This window comes from Gymnoscopelus braueri, assembly GCF_963280865.1.
Source record: "Gymnoscopelus braueri genome assembly, chromosome: 14".
Taxonomy (NCBI): Eukaryota; Metazoa; Chordata; class Actinopteri; order Myctophiformes; family Myctophidae; genus Gymnoscopelus; species Gymnoscopelus braueri.
In genome coordinates, this window is record NC_137619.1 from 31,014,159 (window position 1) to 31,033,331 (window position 19,173).

Genomic DNA, 19,173 nt, shown 5'->3' on the forward strand with positions numbered 1-19,173 from the left:
TATGAATGAGTAAATCAAAAACAATTGGGGGGGGTTTTCTGGTCCTGATAGTGAAGGGGTTTATTTCTCAATAATGACCAGCTGCCCGTCGATTATACCGTTTATTAAAGGGCTACTTGATAAATAAATTAATACATTTATTGACCCAAAAGTAAAACACAATGTGTAGTGATTGTAGTGAAGATTTGATTTCTTACGTAATGAAAGTAGGCTGATAGGCTAGTCCATTCATTTATGCCAGGTGCGTCAAGTGCAACATGGTCGACTACTCGGCTTGGAAAACACCTGTAGGAACTATAAAGTGTTCAAATACACTATGAATCTAATATTCTGTTACTGCATTGTCTACATTTCTCACCTCAAATGTTTTCAAAAACATTCTTCAGTGTAGGCCTACTGCTGTTAGCTGTAATTTAAAATAGCCTGTGTCTATTTTACATGTTACTGGATAGGCTACCAATCAGAATAAAGCATTCAACCAAGTCAAATTACAATTAATAGGTTGACAGCAAAATAAAAAAAACAATCCAATACAAAAATACTGTGAATTGAAATGGATGAGGGCACTGTGGTTGATGTGTGTTGACAGTTAAGTGCCTTTCATGTCATGTCATGTCATGTCATGTCATGTCATGCCATGGCATGGCATGGCATGGCATGGCATGGCATGGCATGGCATGGCATGGCATGGCATATGCCATGCCATGCAATAACATGCCATAATATCTGGACTGCCATGCAAACTGACTAAAAGCCACCCATATGCAGCAGTGGCTGAGACACCAGTGTTATTTTTACTGTGTTCTGGTGTATTAATTTCCTGTTATTGCCCCAAATTGTAGTTTGTAGCTTGCGTAGTTAAATTATGAAAAAGTTACACACAACACAAATATGAATGTAGTTGAACTACCAGCAAGCTACAGCAAAATGTAGTTAAACTATGTAGTTCAACTACATGTGGTTTAATGCTCCCCAACACGGCTTGTGTCTCTGGCTTGTTACACTGTGTTGAGCCAGAAGAATATTTAATGAAGTAAGAGCATAGGAGTTACAAAAAGGCGAGTGTCCACTATTAGGCTATATAATATTATGAAGAAAAATAATAAACCTGCACACTCATCTGCTCCAATGTAATTTAACGTTTCGAGCCAAGACTCTTCATCGGGTCAAACTCTGCGTTTGACCCCGATGAAGAGCCTTGGCTCGAAACGTTGTCATTAAATCAGGCTACATTGGAGCAGATGAGGGTGCGGTTTATTCTTTTTCTTCATGATACTTTCCAACCAAGTGATGTGCATTTTCTATTCGTTTTTATATGATATTATGATATACATTCTATATAATGTGTAAAAGCGTGAGAAACCATTTTTCTTAACACATTATTGGAGTTAGATGTCACTTCTCCTGGCTGTCATCCACAAATGCAAGCCCTTGACAGAATTTAGATGATATTGATGTAGCCCAGATAGAAGATTTAAATTTAAATAACTAAAATGATGTACAAAATGTGGGTTGGGAAGAGGGTGTGTTGAGGGCTGTAATGTTTATGTGCTTTGTTTGTTTTGTTATATGTTGGTGACTGTGTTTTGTTAACTGTATGTCAGTGGTTCTCAAACTTTTTCATGTCAAGGACCCCCAAATGAATATGCATTTTGCCACGGACCCACATCTGAAAAGATGTTGTGCCAGGGACCCCCATACAAGATTTGTGTTGTCAAATATGTTTCTCATTTTTCCAAGATTTTATGAAAATAGCAGATATACAAGCTCACAACGCATCGCAATGTGTTATGAGCTTGTTGGCTATTTTCAAATAGCCGATGTACATATGGTTCAAGTGGTTAAACTGATTTTCATGCTATATTTACTAATTTTGCTGGGGAGTGGGGACCCCATGGAACCTCCTGAAACCCTCTCAATGACCCCTGGGGGTCCCAGGGCTTTGAGACACTGCTGTATATTTGGTTGCCTTGTATTTGGAAAAAAGAAAAGGGAAAAAATGAGAAAATTATTTTGGTGGTATTTGGTTGCAATTATGCAAATGTTTTGTGTGCATAAGTGTCAACCTGGCTGGCAACCTTTCCTGACACAATGTTATGCATTGTCCTTTTAGAACAGAAGTGTCAAAAACATTCTACTATGCAGAAGTCTGTGTCACACAAACAGTATAATTTACCCTGTTTGACTAGTGTCATGTCCAACCATCTGTGTAGGCAAGTGTGTCCAAAACTGTGGTGATTTTTAAAAGCCTCTTATGCGTGCCAGCCAGATTAATTAGACCAGTGATATGTAATCATGTTGGTTTCTTCTCCCTTTGACCTCTGTTAATCAAATTGAATTTAGCTCATCAAACTGGTGTGCTATGATGTATAGCTTCAAGGATGGGCTTAAAATAAAAATGCTTGGCAGATGTGAAAATCCAATTAGCAGGCATGGTGATAGAAATTGGTTAACTACACAACCATCACAGCAGGTGTTAAGAGTTAAAAATTTCAGTTTTCTGTATAAGATATTTGCTCACTAATGTCAGAAGGGAAGGGAGTTATATGTATCCGCCAGACTGAAGTGAAGTCACTTTAGCAAGACAAATATACCATCATTTTGTGCTACAGTAAATGTGTCATCCTACTCACTGTGACCTCTTTTAACTCACTGCTGACCCCTCAAAGTGCTCCTCTATTACACACCCTCCTTAAGTCCAATAATAACCACTACAGGGAACCCAGTCCATGTATTTTAATGCCTTTCCTTCTAGATGATGGCAGTTACAGCACACAATGCAGTATTGACAACCAATCAGTAGGGAGCTTTTAGATATTGAATGTATCATAAGTGGAGTTCCGAGTGAGGCTTGGACAATTCAGCCAAGGAGGGCTCTGGGAACTATACAGTCCAGTGAGTCCATGTGGACTTCACATACAGTACAGTACCAATCCAATATTGAATGGTCAGGTCAGATCTATCCCTTATGTCAAATAGCAGCTAGCAATTTCAGGAGGTTTCATTAGTACATTTTCAATGAGGTGAGGTGATCTGAGGCAATCTCTGAATGTGGCGGTGAACAATATAGCCCTTACATACATGTGTTATAATGAAAGACTTGAAAATGTGCTGCATTTGTGCATTGTGCAATTGGTAATAATACTGTGGGTGGACTTACCCGGTAAGTATAGGCTATCAGAGGGATTTGTCATTATTAATTAATTATTCAATTATTAATTTCAATGGTAAGCCTGTAGTACATACATTAATATTAGAGTTCATTAAAATACCAATCACACACACACACACACACACACACACACACACACACACACACACACACACACACACACACACACACACACACACACACACACACACTCACACTCACACTCACACACACATATATGTTATTTTCTTTTACTTTTTTTAAGATACTGTCTGATAGCATTCAATTTTGGAGATAAACATTCATTATTCTGATTCAGTAAAAGTAGCACTATAAAATTGATGCTCACTTGCCTATACAGTAATTTCTGTGTCCATAAAGTAAAACTGCATTCCGTCAAACGTTGCCAGCAAGCTGCAGGCTACATCCGATCATATTTCTACCTTTATCCAAATTTCGTAGCAGTAGGCTTGTAGTAATGAAGTAGAAGTTGTTTGTTTGTGCTCCATGTGGCTTTCCTGAGGTGGAGGTGGAGGAATAAAACTGAGTGATCAAGAACAGCAGAGCCCTCTGGTGGTTTTATACTGCCGTCTGTGCCTTTCTTTCTTTCTTTTTTAAATCAGTGGTTCTCAACCTTTTCAGGCCGCTATGGGCGCTACCCCCCAAAAATATCATATTTGAACTCCCCCCCCCCCCAATTTGACTCAGTTCCACAGATAAATATTGTGAAAATAGCAGATCTACAAGCGTTGTGTGCTTGTATATCAGCTATTTTCACAAATGTATATATTAGGCTGACAATTTTCTATAGTATTGTTTGTTGATTACTTGTGATGCAGTAATGATCTTTTTTCATTTCATTTCTTTTTCCTTTTTGTTCTGGCATTAAAAAGGTCTTAAAAGTCCTTAAATTGTCACTTTACTGTCATCTGGGGACCCCCCAATAAAAATAAATCACGTGGGGACCCCCCTGGGCTCTATGGGTCCCGACCCACTGGTTGAGAACCACTGTTTTTAAAAGATGAACTGTCCCTTTAAATGCCGGAAACGCACTAGAAAACTCCATATCCCACAATGCTCCGCGCGCGCTCCGTCGTCGAACAAATAGCGGAAACAAAAGAAATCACCGATTTCTCAAAACAAAACAACACCGAGCCGAGTCCAAAAATTCAAGTAAAGCGGTGACTGACAGCTGTCAAACCTCACACTACAACTACGTACAATTCGACGGGGGCTGACATGGCTTTGAAAAGAATACAGAAGGTAAGTGTATTCCGTTTTTTAACGTAATGTAGCGTAATGTTGGGCTGACGGGAAAAAAACACAGACACACAGTAGCATCGTAATCATAAGTCCTTCGGTTAATGTTAAGCTAACTGGTTGTTTATCACAAGTTGGTAACATTTTGTACATGTTGACAACATCGGTTGACTTTAATGTACTTAATGAAACGCTGTTGCCATTTGTGACGATTAAAGAGCCAGCTAACTTTGGGCGTATTGGCTACCACACAAGATAGGCCCCTGAATCAAAGGTTTCTGGAATGGGCTGTTTGTGTGTTATACGCTTCCACTCTGTTTAACATTACATGTTGTTGTAACGCCCTGAAAGCATGAAGACACATGAAACACCCAGTGATACAACAAACACACTACAGCTATTAAACCACAAAAAAACTAAAACAAAAAACAACCCATCAGTGGGGACATATCATATGTTTTTTATTCAAAGAGTTATTCAAATAGCTCTTGATATAACTCTAGACAACAGTTATGAGATTATGAGAATTGTGGGCTTGAAATAGATTTATGTTGCTAGTATTTTTTTAATTGGCGTGAAGCAATTCCAAGTGGAATATTTTCCATCCACAAATCAAACTCTTTTAATAATGTATATAACCTTAATTTATGTTCTAAACATTAGATGGGATGCTCATTCAGAATACTTAATGCCGTAGTTCATATATTACTTCACACAACAGAGCTGGACAGTGTGTGATATGTGTATTCCACACATTTCTAATTTGTTATTCTGTTTGTTTGACATTAACAGGAGCTACATGATTTGCAAAGGGACCCGCCAGCTCAGTGTTCAGCTGGTCCAGTCGGAGAGGACTGTAAGTCGGTTCTTTGAATGATGGAGCCCGTGAGAATACTAAGACTGATTGTGTGGAAATTATGACACGGAAAGGAAATGCCAATGTTTGTCTGTAGACCTCACATTTTGCTTATTGTTCACCTAATTCGGGCATTTTGCTGCTGAAGCAGTGTTGTCTTAAAAGATAGATTTATCTGAAGCTTAAACAGTCATTGTATTTTTCTCCTTTCTTTCTGCAGTATTTCACTGGCAAGCTACCATCATGGGACCGGTGAGCCCTTTTTCTGGATTTTTGTTTTGTTCCAAGTTGCTTCTGGAGCTTTTAGACAATAGTGTTTTATTTTGACTGACAGCTACCCTACCTGTGCTGCGCAGAGAGCATAGAGTGGTGCAGTCTATCTGAGTGATTACAAGCTCAAGCCTGTAGCATCACAAAGACACTTATCACTCAACTTTCTGTCTACAGTTCCAGTCTTGTACCTTTTTTAGTATAGTTCCAATAGAAGTGCCCAGTAGTTCCTCAACTCTAGGCTTCATTTGTCCCCTTGTGTAATGTCCTCTAATATAAACTAGTGACCGGCAAATAAGTCTTTTTGTCATTTTATGCTTTATTTCAAATAGGGTAGTTTAGAGCGGTGGTTCTCAACCTTCACATTTGAACTGGGGACCCCCCTGACAATACTTGGAATTGGAGTTGAGGCATTACATTTTGTTTGACTCGGTTCCACAGATAAATATTACTTGTATAAATTACCATTATAAATATACCCTGTATAGACTTATACTGTGTGAAGTTTTGAAACCAAGGGCAGAGAGACGACAGACAAAACGGGAGTTGGATTCGAACTTGGGTCTCCATGCTCACAAGGAGCATATAATCTATGCGATAACTGGCTGAGCCACAAAGCGCCCTGGCAAATAACATTTTTAATCTGGTAGCTTATTTATTGTGTGTGGTTCCATCAGCCCTGTAGAGTTGATTTCACAAATGCACTTCTCTTCCAGACCGACAGCCCGTATCAAGGAGGGGTGTTCTTCCTTGCTATCCACTTCCCCACTGACTATCCCTTTAAACCGCCAAAGGTGACACCATTTACATCACAGATTATGATTGGCCAGAGAAAAAAGTTTGCACAAATTCTCATTAGACATATGCCTTTCTTTCCGTTTTAATCATTTTTACTTTTGTCCCATTTAATGTCATGTTCTGTCCACAGGTAGCCTTCACGACACGAATCTATCACCCAAACATAAACAGCAATGGTAGCATCTGCCTCGACATCTTAAGGTCACAGTGGTCACCTGCACTTACAATATCAAAGGGTAACGAAACACGATCTGTGCTACGTTGTTCAGCATGTGGTTTAAAACATTCAAGAGTGTTTTGAATTTATATACAAAGGATTATGTGATTATGATTGATCTTTATTTTTCCAGTGTTATTATCCATATGCTCTTTGCTATGCGATCCAAACCCAGATGACCCTCTTGTCCCAGACATTGCACACATCTATAAATCTGACAAACAAAAGTGAGTATGTAAGCATGAAGATTATGCCATTTGAACCTTTATTCAGTGATCTAGTCCTCTAAAATGTTTCTCCCACTACCTCCCCTCTCCAGGTACAACAGATTAGCCAGAGAATGGACTCAAAAGTACGCAATGTGAACGACTGTGAAGACTTGGCAATAATGGAAATGGTTTGGGCGCATATCTTGCTGGACTTCTCCAAAATACTGCAGTACTGTTGCATCTTCTCCAACACTGGTTCTAGATAACGTGTTTTTTTTTATATGGGAAGCACTTTCTCTACCCAGACTGAACTGATTTTATCCTTGAATTCATTGTTTTCCTCTTTTGCCTTTGGTTTGGTATTATTATTATTGCTATTATTATTAATTATTATTGGTGAGATGCCCTGCAAAAAAGAGACCAATTGTGATTTAATTTTCCAAAGTTATACTTTCCCCCCTCCATGTTAGAGATTTATATTGTATGGTATAAAACTATACAGAATCTATTTTTATTATTTTGCATTAAAAAGCCAGTCAAAAATGTTATCTGTGATTGTATATAAGTGAAATGTGTTATATTACTTGCCTGCCTACATAATTACAATTTATCATGAAAAAAATAGATGCTCTTTCAGTATAGATTGTATTTAATATCCATCTACCTTTTTAGAAGTACAGAAGGGTAGTATTCTTAAATGCAGAGAGAGAATGCAGTGGTTTATTTCAGAACATTAGTTTACTGGTGATTCTGGGATCCTGAAATCTTGTGATGATCAGGGATTGTCTCACTGCTTATTTGTTTGGCCACTAGATGGCAGCATTTGTTCTTCACAACCTGAGATTTTACAGTATGGAAGCAGCTTATTTTCTCAAATTCTACCAACTTCTTGTACTTATCTGGGACCCTCAGGTAGTGGTGGAATTCTGTGTAATTTCTCTAAACAAGTTTGTTTACATCTGGATTAAACGCCTTTTTGCTTTAGTCATGTTTTTGAGTGCAAACCTTCAAACTGGTTGTACTGTGTTTACCTATTTCAATGTGACATAATTCCAAGATCCTCAAAAAGACAACCACCAGGATTAGTTTAAATATATTTGGGGAATTGTTCTGATACTGTACATGTATGCTATCAAATCTTGCATTTGAGAATTAAACAAAAGTGTCAGGTACATGGCAGTTCCCACCAATGATGCCAGATTCAGAATTGTTAGAACTCATGATATAACTTTGAGAAGTCCAGTATTATTATAGCAAAATTGATTAAATTGCGATTAGAAGAGACAAAAGACCCTAAATAACGCTGTGTGTGAGCTAAAGGAGTCTGATATAACTTGTACTAATAGGACCACACAATGCAAGATATATGTAGAGACCTTTATTGATTCTGTTGGGGAAATTAAGTTTTATGTCAATAATGTTCTGTTTATAGATTATAATTAACCAAAATAAGCTATCATTCCAAAATATCGGCCTGAATAGGCCCGGGAACTGAAATTGCTTGAATATCAAGAGTGTGTCTTTAATTTACTTTGGATGAACTTGTGAGCACTTCATTTAGTTTCCCTTTCCTGTATTGCTTCCCATAGTCGCCTACAGGAAGTGTATTACTTCCTCAATAAAAACAATACATTTGTTTGGCAGTTAGATTATGAGAAGGGCAACGTGCTCAACCACCTCACATTAATATTGTTAGTTGGGTGCCTTCAACCAAAGTATTTGTCACAAAAAAATTAAGAATAAGTTCACACTCACAAAATGTGTCCATTTGGCATTGTGATAAATTACTTAAATAAAGAGATGGCACACAACCCATACATATAGTTCCACTCAAACACAAAGTGAATGGACAGTTACAAAGTACATTTACATGAGTTGGGTACTGTATGAGTATTTGTCTTTTTTGATACTTATGAGTTATGACTTTCACTCTACATTGTAAAGACAAATATTGAACCTTTGACTTCACTATACATTTCTAGGAAGGTAAAAAGTACATTATAAATGAACCACTAAAGCCCTATTTCAAATGTAGTAAAAATAGCACAACTACAAGGTCACAATGCATCGTGATGTGAAGCGATGAGAGCTTGCAGATCTGTTATTTTCACAATTTATATTTTGAAAATGAATGGAAAATCTTGTACAGCAATGTGTTCATTTACTTTGTAATTTGTACTTTTAAATACTTAAGTATTTTTAAAAGCAAGTACTCCAGTAGCCTACTTTAACTCAAGTACAAGTTCTTTGACTGAGCAACATGACTAATATTTGACTAGGCATGAGTATGTATGGGGTCCACCGGTCCAGGGACCCTCAGGGTTCCTTTAGGGAACCCTGAGGGTCCAAATGTGCCCTTACAAGTCTGTAACTCAAAACAAGTTTGTAAACAGAGTTATGGGGGTCCTTGAAATTCAAAAGTTTGAGAACCACTGATCTATATAGTATAGATTCTATGCTTTTGACACCACTGGTCTATTGTTTGTAGCCTTCACAGAAACCAGGGGGAGGTAGATGCTAAGGGGAAAAAATGAGATTTGGGAGGAGCCCCTTTTTTTTTGCACGATGACACGTGAAACTTTCCCGAGGAGTTGGTTGGTATGTTTTAAGTGCAGTTGCTTTGTGTGAGCTGCTCTGAAGACTCAGCAGAGAACTTAGAGAGAGCGAGTCTGCCTATTTTTAGAGCTCTGCTCGATGGGGAAAACAGAGGGGCTTGAAGAAACGGTTGGGGAAGAAGGTCTTACTGCGGCCGAAATGAGCACGAACAACACTGGAAAGTGACGGAACAAAAGTTAACGCAGAAAAAGTTTTACTAAAAGTTTTAACACTTACATAGCTCCAATCAAGCTTTACAACGCAGTGGCCACTGGAAAGGTTGCTGTGCAGCGCCATGGCTGCCCAATGCGACCCTCTGAGCGGATACTTGCAGCAGTCGGACCAGGGCTCCAACAGCGGACGCAGCACCGACTCACCCGTCCCGGGATCCGAGGATGACCTGAGTGGACCTCATCCGTTACCGGACCCCGAGTGGACCGAGGAGAGGTTCCGCGTGGACCGTAAGAAACTGGAAGTCATGCTACTTGGTAAATAATTATGATCATTTTTCATTCCATGATTGAATCACGCCTTTTTGTAAAAAAATATAAAAATAAAAAGGAAGAAAAGTAAAAAAGTTAACGTCCTAAATCAGGAACTTTTATTTTATTTTTTTTCTGGAAGGATTCGAACGATGCGGATGCATGATCACGACGTATAATGTCGTGATCATGCATCCAACTTGCCCTTCCAGTTCTCTCGAACTGTGTCATTTTGTACTGGTTGTTGTTGTTTAATGTTTACTGAGAATGTGTGCTTAGTTTCACGATAAATAAGCGAAATGGAGATAAAAGTAGGCTAATCCAATTAGGTCAATTGAGTAGCTACTGCAATTGAGCTCCCTAATTAGTTTAGGCGCCTAAATAAATGCCCTGTCACAGCAAGTTTAACCTTTGAGACGTTTATGGCGATTATAGTCAATTTCAGAGTTTGTGATCCATATATATATTAAAGGCTGAATTGAAATCGAATGTTGGATGGGCTGACGGGGTCAATCAAAGCCATAGGACCAGCATGCATCATCTAAGGTGCGAAGGTAGTAACTTGAGTTGACCGAAAGGGGGAGCTATACTTAAAGTGCCCGCCTGAAATGAGAGTAACAAAACCTGCTGTAGTGTCCTAGGTCAGTGGTTCTCAACCTGTGCCCCCCCCCCCCCCCACAGGATTGGGGGGGAGGGGTCCCCTGATGATAGTTAAGTGACAATTAAAGTTAAGTGACTTTTAATATCTAATACCTAAAAATTTGAAATTAAATGAAAAAAGACCATTACTGCATCAAAAGTAATAAACAAACTATTCTAAAGAAACTGGTCAATGGCCAAATTGTCTAATAATATAAGAAAGAGGGGGGAAAAAATGAAAATAGCCGATCTTCAAGCTCACAGCGTTGTGATCTTGTAGAGCTGCTATTTTCACAATATTTATCTGTGGAACCGAGTCAAACAAAATGTAATGCCTGCATTCCAAGTGATAGTCACGGTGGGGGGTCCCCAGTTCAAATATGATTATCTTGGGGGGGTCGCGGCCTGAAAAGGTTGAGAACCACTGGGCCAGGTTACCTCATACTTCAATTTGCTGTGATCCAACAAGTTCACAGCAAACCCTGCACCGATATGTGGCTAGATAGATTAGTGGGTAATTTGTTCTTTTTTCTTCACTCGGAGAACAATATAATTGCTGAAACCATCCCAGTTTGAGCCAACACTAAGGGTTGGGGTTTTTTTTGTCCAAAAAATGAGGCAATAATCTGTTAATAACCCAGTTATTACTCAATTTATGTGCAACTCTACTTGTTGAGTCTGTCTTTTGTTTTGTTCCAACTTCTGAGGTGGAGATAAAGCTGTATCTCTCTCTTCCCTCACGCATATCTCTTCCCTCACACGCATGTTGCATTGAACAGTTAAACAAAATTATGTCAGACTTGAAAAGAGAGACCAGGAAGTCTCCAAGGAAGGGTCCCTTGTAACTGAGACATTGAGGTCATTTATCAGATACCCCAAAACATCAGAGTGCAAAGAGGAGTTTTTTTTAATGTTACGTAAGGGTGAATTCTTTATCAATCCCACAGGAAAACAGTGAGTCGCCATCAGCTGTAGGGGCAGCTAAACCGGGCCTGGCAGGAACATGAACAATCTGTTATGAAGATATGATGAAACAAGCAGGATATGAAATCTTTAAATTAGTCTACTACAAGAAAACAAGTTGTCACAGTAACACACATCACTTTGGATAGGCTGTTTCCTGTCCATTAAAGAGAGAATATGTATTAAACCCAATTCTCTCAAACTTTCCATCATTGTCAACACCTTTACAAAACCGTGTTGATTAGATTGGCTCTACTTTTTATTTATGTATCTTGCTCGAGGTCCTATGACCACGTTTATGTGTAAAGCGCATGATAGCCCCCAGATGTAGGCCAACGTATATGTGGGCGCTTTACTCACCGATGACTACAGAAACGGAGTCCAAGCTACTAGCGAGTTTTCCTTTCAAATTTGGTAAATGTGTTTCTCCTTTAGAGAGATCTTCAGCTAGCAGCTGGATTGTAAGTTACTTTACCACCCCCCCCCCCACACACACACACACACACACACACACACACACACACACATGCTCTCACACACACTCACACACACACACACACACACACACACACACACACACACACACACACACACACACACACACACACACACACACACACAGATGCACCAATATAGAGTTCCCCTTGAGCATGTCCTGGTTGTGGGCCCGGTGCTGCCTCGCTTCTCAGTACATTCCTCAAAGCTCCATGTCATCTCTGCCTCTTCCAGGAAAACAACTTAACCAGAGACCGGCCCTAAAACCAAGTCTCCCGGACATACCATGCGCCACGTCACTTTGTGTGTGTGTGTGTGTGTGTGTGTGTGTGTGAGACTACAGTAGATGTGCGTGGCATGCTCATTTATATTTCCTATCCAAAATGCAGCACTTTTTTGCTTTTGGGTTGGTTTGAGCAACAGTTTGTTTAGTTTCGTCTTCCATCTCTTAAACATCTTGTTTCCTGATGGTGGCTTTATGAGATCATGGCTGACGTTGTTCGTGTTGACATTTCAACTGGAGTGTGGAGCAGAAGTTGCTGCCGTGTTCTCCTGACACCTGGCCTTTCTGGTCAGTCCTAGGTTCAGGGTGAGAGAACGCATAATCTCAACCGTGAAACAGCTTCCACCCTTGACCCCTAGTCTTCTGAAAGGTTCCAGAATGTGTCTGATTGCATCCCTTAGTTTCAGCTTGTATAAATTGACATTGATTGAAGTTCCTAGAAACATACTCAGTGTGGTCCTAGCATGTGTACCGTTTCTCAGTAATCCTATTCAACCTTGAATGTTGAATCCAGTTTGACCCCGGTGTTGACTGGAATGTGTGCTGCTCCTCACATTTAGCCGTTCTCTTGTCGGGTTGCAACTATCGATTATTCTATCGATTAATCTAATAATCGAGAAGTGTTTTTTTATACATCAATTTGACACAGAACAATTCGAATAGATTTTTTAAATAATAAATGCATTTTATTATAATTTCTTTCTAAATCAATGAAACTGATTATCCACCTAAGCCCTATTTTATACTTGCATTTGGTGCATAAAAATAGTGAAAATAGCCGATCTACAACCTCACAACACATTGTGACTTGTTGTGAGCCTGTAAATTTACCATTTTAAAAACTTTCCAAAAATAAATTACATTTTTCTAAATGTTTGGAAATATTACGATTGCCGATTATTTTATTTAAATTCATTATTTTTTTATAATTGATTAAACCAATTAGTTCAATTGACTGTTGCACCCCTACACTCACATTTCATTGGTGGCTATGATTCATGCACAATGTTCCTATTGGCTGCCATCAAGTCATTGCTGCAACATCTGGCTGTGTTTTTACTGGATAAGACATGGATTTTGATGTGGGACGTCATGTCCTGAAAGCCAATGTGTGTTAGGTCCATAGTGAAATCATTGTGGCGGAACTTCGGTATATTTGTATTTTATATTTTATTGTCTGTGACGGTATCGCTGGCCCTCTGCCTTGGAAAATTGAGTAACCTTGACCTCCGGTAAAAGGCCAAGGGTGGTATCATGGTGAAATCACTTCAAAAACAACAATGGCTGCCCTCCCTTTTCCCTGTTTTCAGGTGGTATGTAACTATGTCTGCAGTAGAGCACACTTTCAGGTGGAGCTCCAGAATAAACAGTGTAAAGTTTATTTTTTCTTTTTTTTGCAAAGGCAGACATAAACATTAATATGAATAATGTAATTGGAAAGTCATAAAAGCCCTGGCTTTGTTGAAACATTTTTCATAGCTACCTTTCTTAAGACCCATTATTTAAGCAAATTATCCTTTAGGAAACTGATGAGGCATCAAGGCAAGGTGACAGATGAGCTCTTGTCTGTTTTGCTGTGCACACTCGCTTTCTCATTATGAATATGAATCACACATCAGAGGATTCCATGTGAAAGATGGAAAATGTCTGGACTAAAGAAATTGTATCCTCCTTGTAAATATATCTGCTTGTACAGTTTGTGAAGTCTATGGCCGTAATAGCTGTGATTTGATATTTGATATTTGAACTGTCGTTTTTTCTTCTTCTTTTTCTTCAACTTCTTTTTGGGATTATAGAGATCGGAGAAAACATGAGCTGTAAAGTTTACAAAAGCAAATGGTGACTATAATAGATGTCATGTGTGACTCTTTAGTACTTCACCACATCAGAAGGAAGTCCCACTCAAAATCTTGTTTGGATCAGACATAATTTTCCTTCCAGTTCCCTGGCATTATTTGCATCAGAAGAGAATGGAAATTATTAAATGATTAGATTAGGAAAGATGCCTTTACAATCACTAACATTGAAGTGAAATCAAGGCTTCTAAGCTTAGATCAGCTCAATGTTTATAAGGTGACAACAAAATTGTGCAGCCCTGACATTGTGCTAGGTTTACTGTTGGACTGTTGGCACAGTAGAATAGAATTCTTAATTCTACGGCCTGGAGACCTTGGCTCATGCAAGAAAGCCTGAAAGAAAGTTTTATGTGTACACACACACTGCACAGTAAAAGAACTCCCATTCCTTTTTACATCCATTATGAAGTTAAGAGATTGAGGCTGGTGTGGGAAAATAGTAACATTTTCTGCTATACTTGTTATCCAAAGTGTGTGTGTGTGTGTGTGTGTGTGTGGGGGGGGGGGGGTGAGAGTGAGTGAGTGAGCTTGTGCCGTTTCCATGGATTTTAAGCACACATTACGTATTTTATAAGGGTTTATTTGGAGTTGCAAAACCTTTGGTCAAAGGTGTCCCTGTTCACAGAATACATTTTGAGAGTTCACAGTTTGTGTAGCCTCCTGGTGGGCCTGTGTGAGTATACAGTATATCCCAACAACATGTTTGCTGACTAACTGCTGCAATAACCTACAATTAGGTTAAGTGAATCTTTTTTTCTTCTTTTTTTTCATTGAAGTGATTTGTGTTCCTTCTTTCAATACCACAGACCATTATTGGCTAGCTTTGTCCTGTACCAGAAAAAACTATTTCCCCAAGGCAGCTGGCAAGAAGCAAGTTTCACAGAGGTGTTATTTAGGCAAGCATTTTCAATATAGAGTGCCAGTGTTTTCAATCAAATAGACGATGCTAGAGACCACTCAATATCCTTAACTGTGCAATGCCAACAAAGCTACAACGGTTATAGCCAGGGTTCGATTTACCACGGACGGTAGACGTCACAAACACGAGTCAACATGCCCATACATGGAGTCTGGTGGACGTCACAAACGTAACATGTACTGATGTCAAACACAACAGAAAAATCTTTGCCTAACAAACAATGCAGATTTGCACATGTGGCCCCTAGGGGCCCCTGATCAGCCGAGTGACGTAGATGTAGTAAATTAGAAGCCCTCACAAGATAAGTCAAAACACAATAAAACACTGGCTGATAATTCAGCAGTCTGAAAGCAGGATACATGTCATTAAGTCAACATTAGAGGCTTTTATCCTTAGACAAACTATCAGTACTTATCCGCCTGCATGCAGTACTTCTTCCTCAAATATGCTTTAACCCATTCAATCCGGGTAACGCATCTCGTGTCATTTTAGAGCGCACCGCTCATAGCGCGGCACCATGTGCCGTGCTATGAGCTTGTAGATCTGCTATTTATGAAAGATCTTGAAGATTTGTGCAAATCTTTGAATATATATACTTTTAAAAAGGGAACATTTGTTACTCAACTCTTTGCTTCTGGGGGAAAATGGAACAAAATATTTGACAAATGTTCGCTTTAAAAATATATATATTTAAAGATTTGCACAAATTGTCTTGATTTAAAAAAAATTGCAGATCTACAAGCTTGTAGTGCGGCACTCGGTGCCACACTATGAGCTTGTAGATCTGCTATTTTTAAATAGCCAAAGAAATCTAAACATGACACGGATTCTTTACCGGTCTAAATGGGTTAAGATTTTGTGTTGAGCAGAAGTGCAGCACACCTGTTGGTCCTGTAAACTAGGTCAAACCAATTAAGCTCTGCAGTGTGCTCATACAGGCATACAGGTGCACACTGAAAGATGATGTTCAGCGTTTTGAAGCAGTGTTCTCTCCTCGCATGGTGGCTTGCTACTGGTTGTGAGTGAATGTTTATAGATTATTTTATTCCTGCGTCATTTCTTTTACCTGCCCCAGGCATTCGGGCATCCATAAATGTTGGACCATAAGCAGAGATAAAACATACCCACACTTGTGAGAAAAATGAATGACCAGAGAGGGCTAACAAAAGCAGAGACATCTCCTCATCTCACCCAAGAAATTGAACCCTGGTATATAGCTATGACACATCACTGTGCCACCATATTATTTCAATGTAGAAACTTGCCCAAGAAAATAGTGAAAATAGCCGATCTACAAGCTCACATCGTGTTGTGAGCTTATATCTGCTATTTTCACTTAGTTTGAAAAGTAATCAAATATTTTTTTAATGTTCATTGTTCGACTACAAATTTAACATGCCCAAAATAGGGATGTCAGGTTTAAAGTGGTTAATAATGAATGTATTGTTGCTGACAAGAAAACACTGTCTATAACATTATGTCTAATGTAGATGGATGGCCGTGGATTGAGATACACTCAGCGGCAGTGCTGATCTAAGATCTGATAAATCTGCAAAGAAGCATTCGGTGGTGGAGAAATCATGCGTAAAATAATTTAATTTGAGGTTAAATGGGAACGCTAGGGGGTGTTAATTGCCATCCCCTGGGACCCCAAATGACACCCCTGCATGCAACCCTCAGATAGAAACTGTGCATTACCTCAGTATCTGCTGCATGCCCATATGATGAAAGGGAGTGTAAGAGCGTGTGTGAGGGCCCCAACCTCCTTTTCCTCCTCTTCCTCTTGGGTGCTGAGTAAGACCCTCAGACAGGAAGTGAATGTCTTGTGGGGAATGTGCTGCAGGCTTTCTCTCTCCTTCTCCTTCTTCTCCCCCTCTCTCACTCCCTATGCTGTGGTAGAACACTGCTCTGTTGTTCAGACTTCCAGCAGATCCACTCTGTAGCAGTTGGAGTTTCCCTTCATCCTTGGCCTATCCTGACCGAAGAGCTAGTACTAGTACTACTAACCCAACAAGACTTGTTATAACCAGACTTTCCAGATGGAAAATGGTTGAATACCTTCTCAATATTAATTGTGAGGAGTGCTTGGTTCCCCTAACCATGGCAACTTGGCAAGAAATCCCACATAACAAGAACAATAGTGTCGGTGAATTTAGGGTCGCACAATTACATTGCAAAAACGCTAAAAGGAAAATTATTACCAACTACTACAATTTCCTGAATTGCAACAGGCTGTTTTCCCCACCCTACCCACCACTAACTGGGGTCATCAAACGGTAAATTTAGGTCAAGCAGTCATGCAGGCAGTCACTTTGATATGCATCTTCTATAGCGATTGTAAATGAGTGGAGCCTATGTGTACAATGGTATTTCAATGGGGTGTATTAGCTGCTAAGCGTAGCACACACAACATGCCAATTTAACTGTGCTGGCTTTGACCTATATTGCCTTTTGTGCATACTACCACCACCACCAGAGGAGGCCTTGCCTCCATTGTTAATGTTGTTTTCGTTGTTAGACATTTTCAAAAATTGTTACATTAATGCCTTGTCAACATTATGGTGATGGAATTCATGCAACACTTTTTAATACGATTTTTTTTTAAATGTCAACTTTGGTAATTGCTATTTTATGGGGTTATTAAAAAAAAATTGTTACTGCCTGCCTTTCATACATCTTTTGGTGCCTTGCAAGCTAAATGTAAGAACCATTAGCTACCTTGTGTGATAGTTGCCAGTTAATGGAACCGGCACTTATTGTGTTGAGCTATAACTGTAAGGCTTTATTAGGACTTAGAATGTTTCTGAAATGTAAGATGTAAGCTGCTGTTATTTGTTTGAGCTAAATGTATTTGGTTGGATCTTCTCCCTGTTCATTACATCATTAGTTTAGAAAACACCTGCTTGTTGAACAAACGAAAACAAGAAGATGATGTGAATCCAGACAAAGTCCAGCACAGTAGGCTATGGAGCCACTGCGACCCGAGGAATATAATTTGATTACAAATTTCGGGATAACACGTGCGGTGGGTCTGTACAGATTCTGTGCTTATTTTTATAGAGGAGAACTGTTCCAACAAGATATTCTTGTGCTGGACAGAATCTGTGCTCTGGCCTACAAGTCCAGTTGCTTTGTGGGGAAAAGCTTTCATTTTATTTATACTGTACCCATATCTATTTCAGTATACTGTAACATGCAGATAATAAAAGTCATGTGAATGTTTGTCAGTCGTGTGCCGGTCTAATCTTTGGTCAATTTACATGTCAACTTTAGTAGCATTCGCTGGACACTCGTAGATTAGCCCCTCCCCTTTCCTTTCTTCCAGGTTCTACTGAAACATGCTGATACAATTAAACAGTTCTATTTGACTTTTGCTTACACATTGAATTCCTTCATCCTGGGCATGATGAAGCTTTCAGGAGCTCTAATATAATTGAGCTCTGGTCGGTGGAAAAACCTGTGATTCATTACTCAAGAAAATAAAACCTGGAGTCATATTTCAATGAACCAACTGGAGCTGCAGTGCTCTGACCAATTTCTCTGCTTCTGGAACTGTAAATGGGCTGAAATGAATACCTGTTTTTCTATTTCCCTCAAAGCTCTTTTCTTCAGTCCTTTTCAAAGTGCAGATTTACATTCTGTCTGGTTTGCGGTTGCTATTTTAGAAATGTTTTAGGGGGACACCCCCCCTTCTCTCCCGCACACGGGCACGCTCACCACTCTATACGTGCATACACATACAGTACAGTCGCATGTGCATGTGCACACACTCCACACGCACACTCGCCAGCCCTTCCCGCTCCCTCAAGAGCTTTGAGTGTTTATCTTTGGAGGGCCTCGGTTTTCGGTTTGTTGTTCTCTCTTTTCATTCAACATCCAGTACAATCTGCCTTTTCTCCACTTGTCCTGATTGGAGAAAATGCTTTTTTATTAGAGTACCTTTTGGATCGCGGCCCGGCCATTGCTTGAATATTCTCCACTCGGATAGAGAAGGAGAACAGAAAAAAGAAAAAAGAAACCTCATCTTATTTAGTTTGGGCTGAGAGGGCCGGACGGCGGTCAAAAAAAAAAGAAGACCTTAATTGAATTATGTGCATTTCCCATGAGCGCTTGTGTGTAATCTTTTTTCTTCTTCTTCATATAAAAAAAAAAAAAAATCCTATTAGACGTGTCAGTGGAA

At 39.4% G+C, this 19,173-nt stretch overlaps 2 protein-coding genes across 4 annotated transcripts in view; both read left to right on the plus strand.

Annotated features, from left to right (window-relative positions):
• Positions 1-4,258: 4,258 nt before the first annotated feature.
• Positions 4,259-7,751, plus strand: LOC308101078 (ubiquitin-conjugating enzyme E2 D4-like). The gene is made up of 7 exons (XM_080450398.1): positions 4,259-4,414; positions 5,204-5,267; positions 5,488-5,519; positions 6,254-6,331; positions 6,466-6,571; positions 6,686-6,779; positions 6,872-7,751. The coding sequence occupies exons 1-7, from the start codon at positions 4,391-4,393 to the stop codon at positions 6,915-6,917; spliced, it is 444 nt and encodes a 147-aa protein (XP_080306524.1). The 5' UTR covers positions 4,259-4,390; the 3' UTR covers positions 6,918-7,751.
• A 1,650-nt stretch (positions 7,752-9,401) lies between these two features.
• The window catches only part of bicc1a (BicC family RNA binding protein 1a), an 84,679-nt gene continuing 74,907 nt past the window's right edge, over positions 9,402-19,173 (plus strand). For all 3 annotated transcript variants that reach the window (XM_080449885.1, XM_080449886.1, XM_080449887.1), the window contains exon 1: positions 9,402-9,844. In XM_080449885.1, the coding sequence (XP_080306011.1) occupies positions 9,652-9,844 (193 nt within the window). In that variant the 5' untranslated portion in view covers positions 9,402-9,651. The remainder of the gene's footprint in view (positions 9,845-19,173) is intronic.

Coding starts and splice junctions, on each gene's coding strand:
- LOC308101078 (XM_080450398.1), top strand. CDS start 4,391: ATGGCTTTGAAAAGAATACAGAAG. Junction 5,520..6,253: donor AAGCTACCATCATGGGACCG/GTGAGCCCTTTT, acceptor CTTCTCTTCCAG/ACCGACAGCCCGTATCAAGG. Junction 6,332..6,465: donor ATCCCTTTAAACCGCCAAAG/GTGACACCATTT, acceptor TTCTGTCCACAG/GTAGCCTTCACGACACGAAT.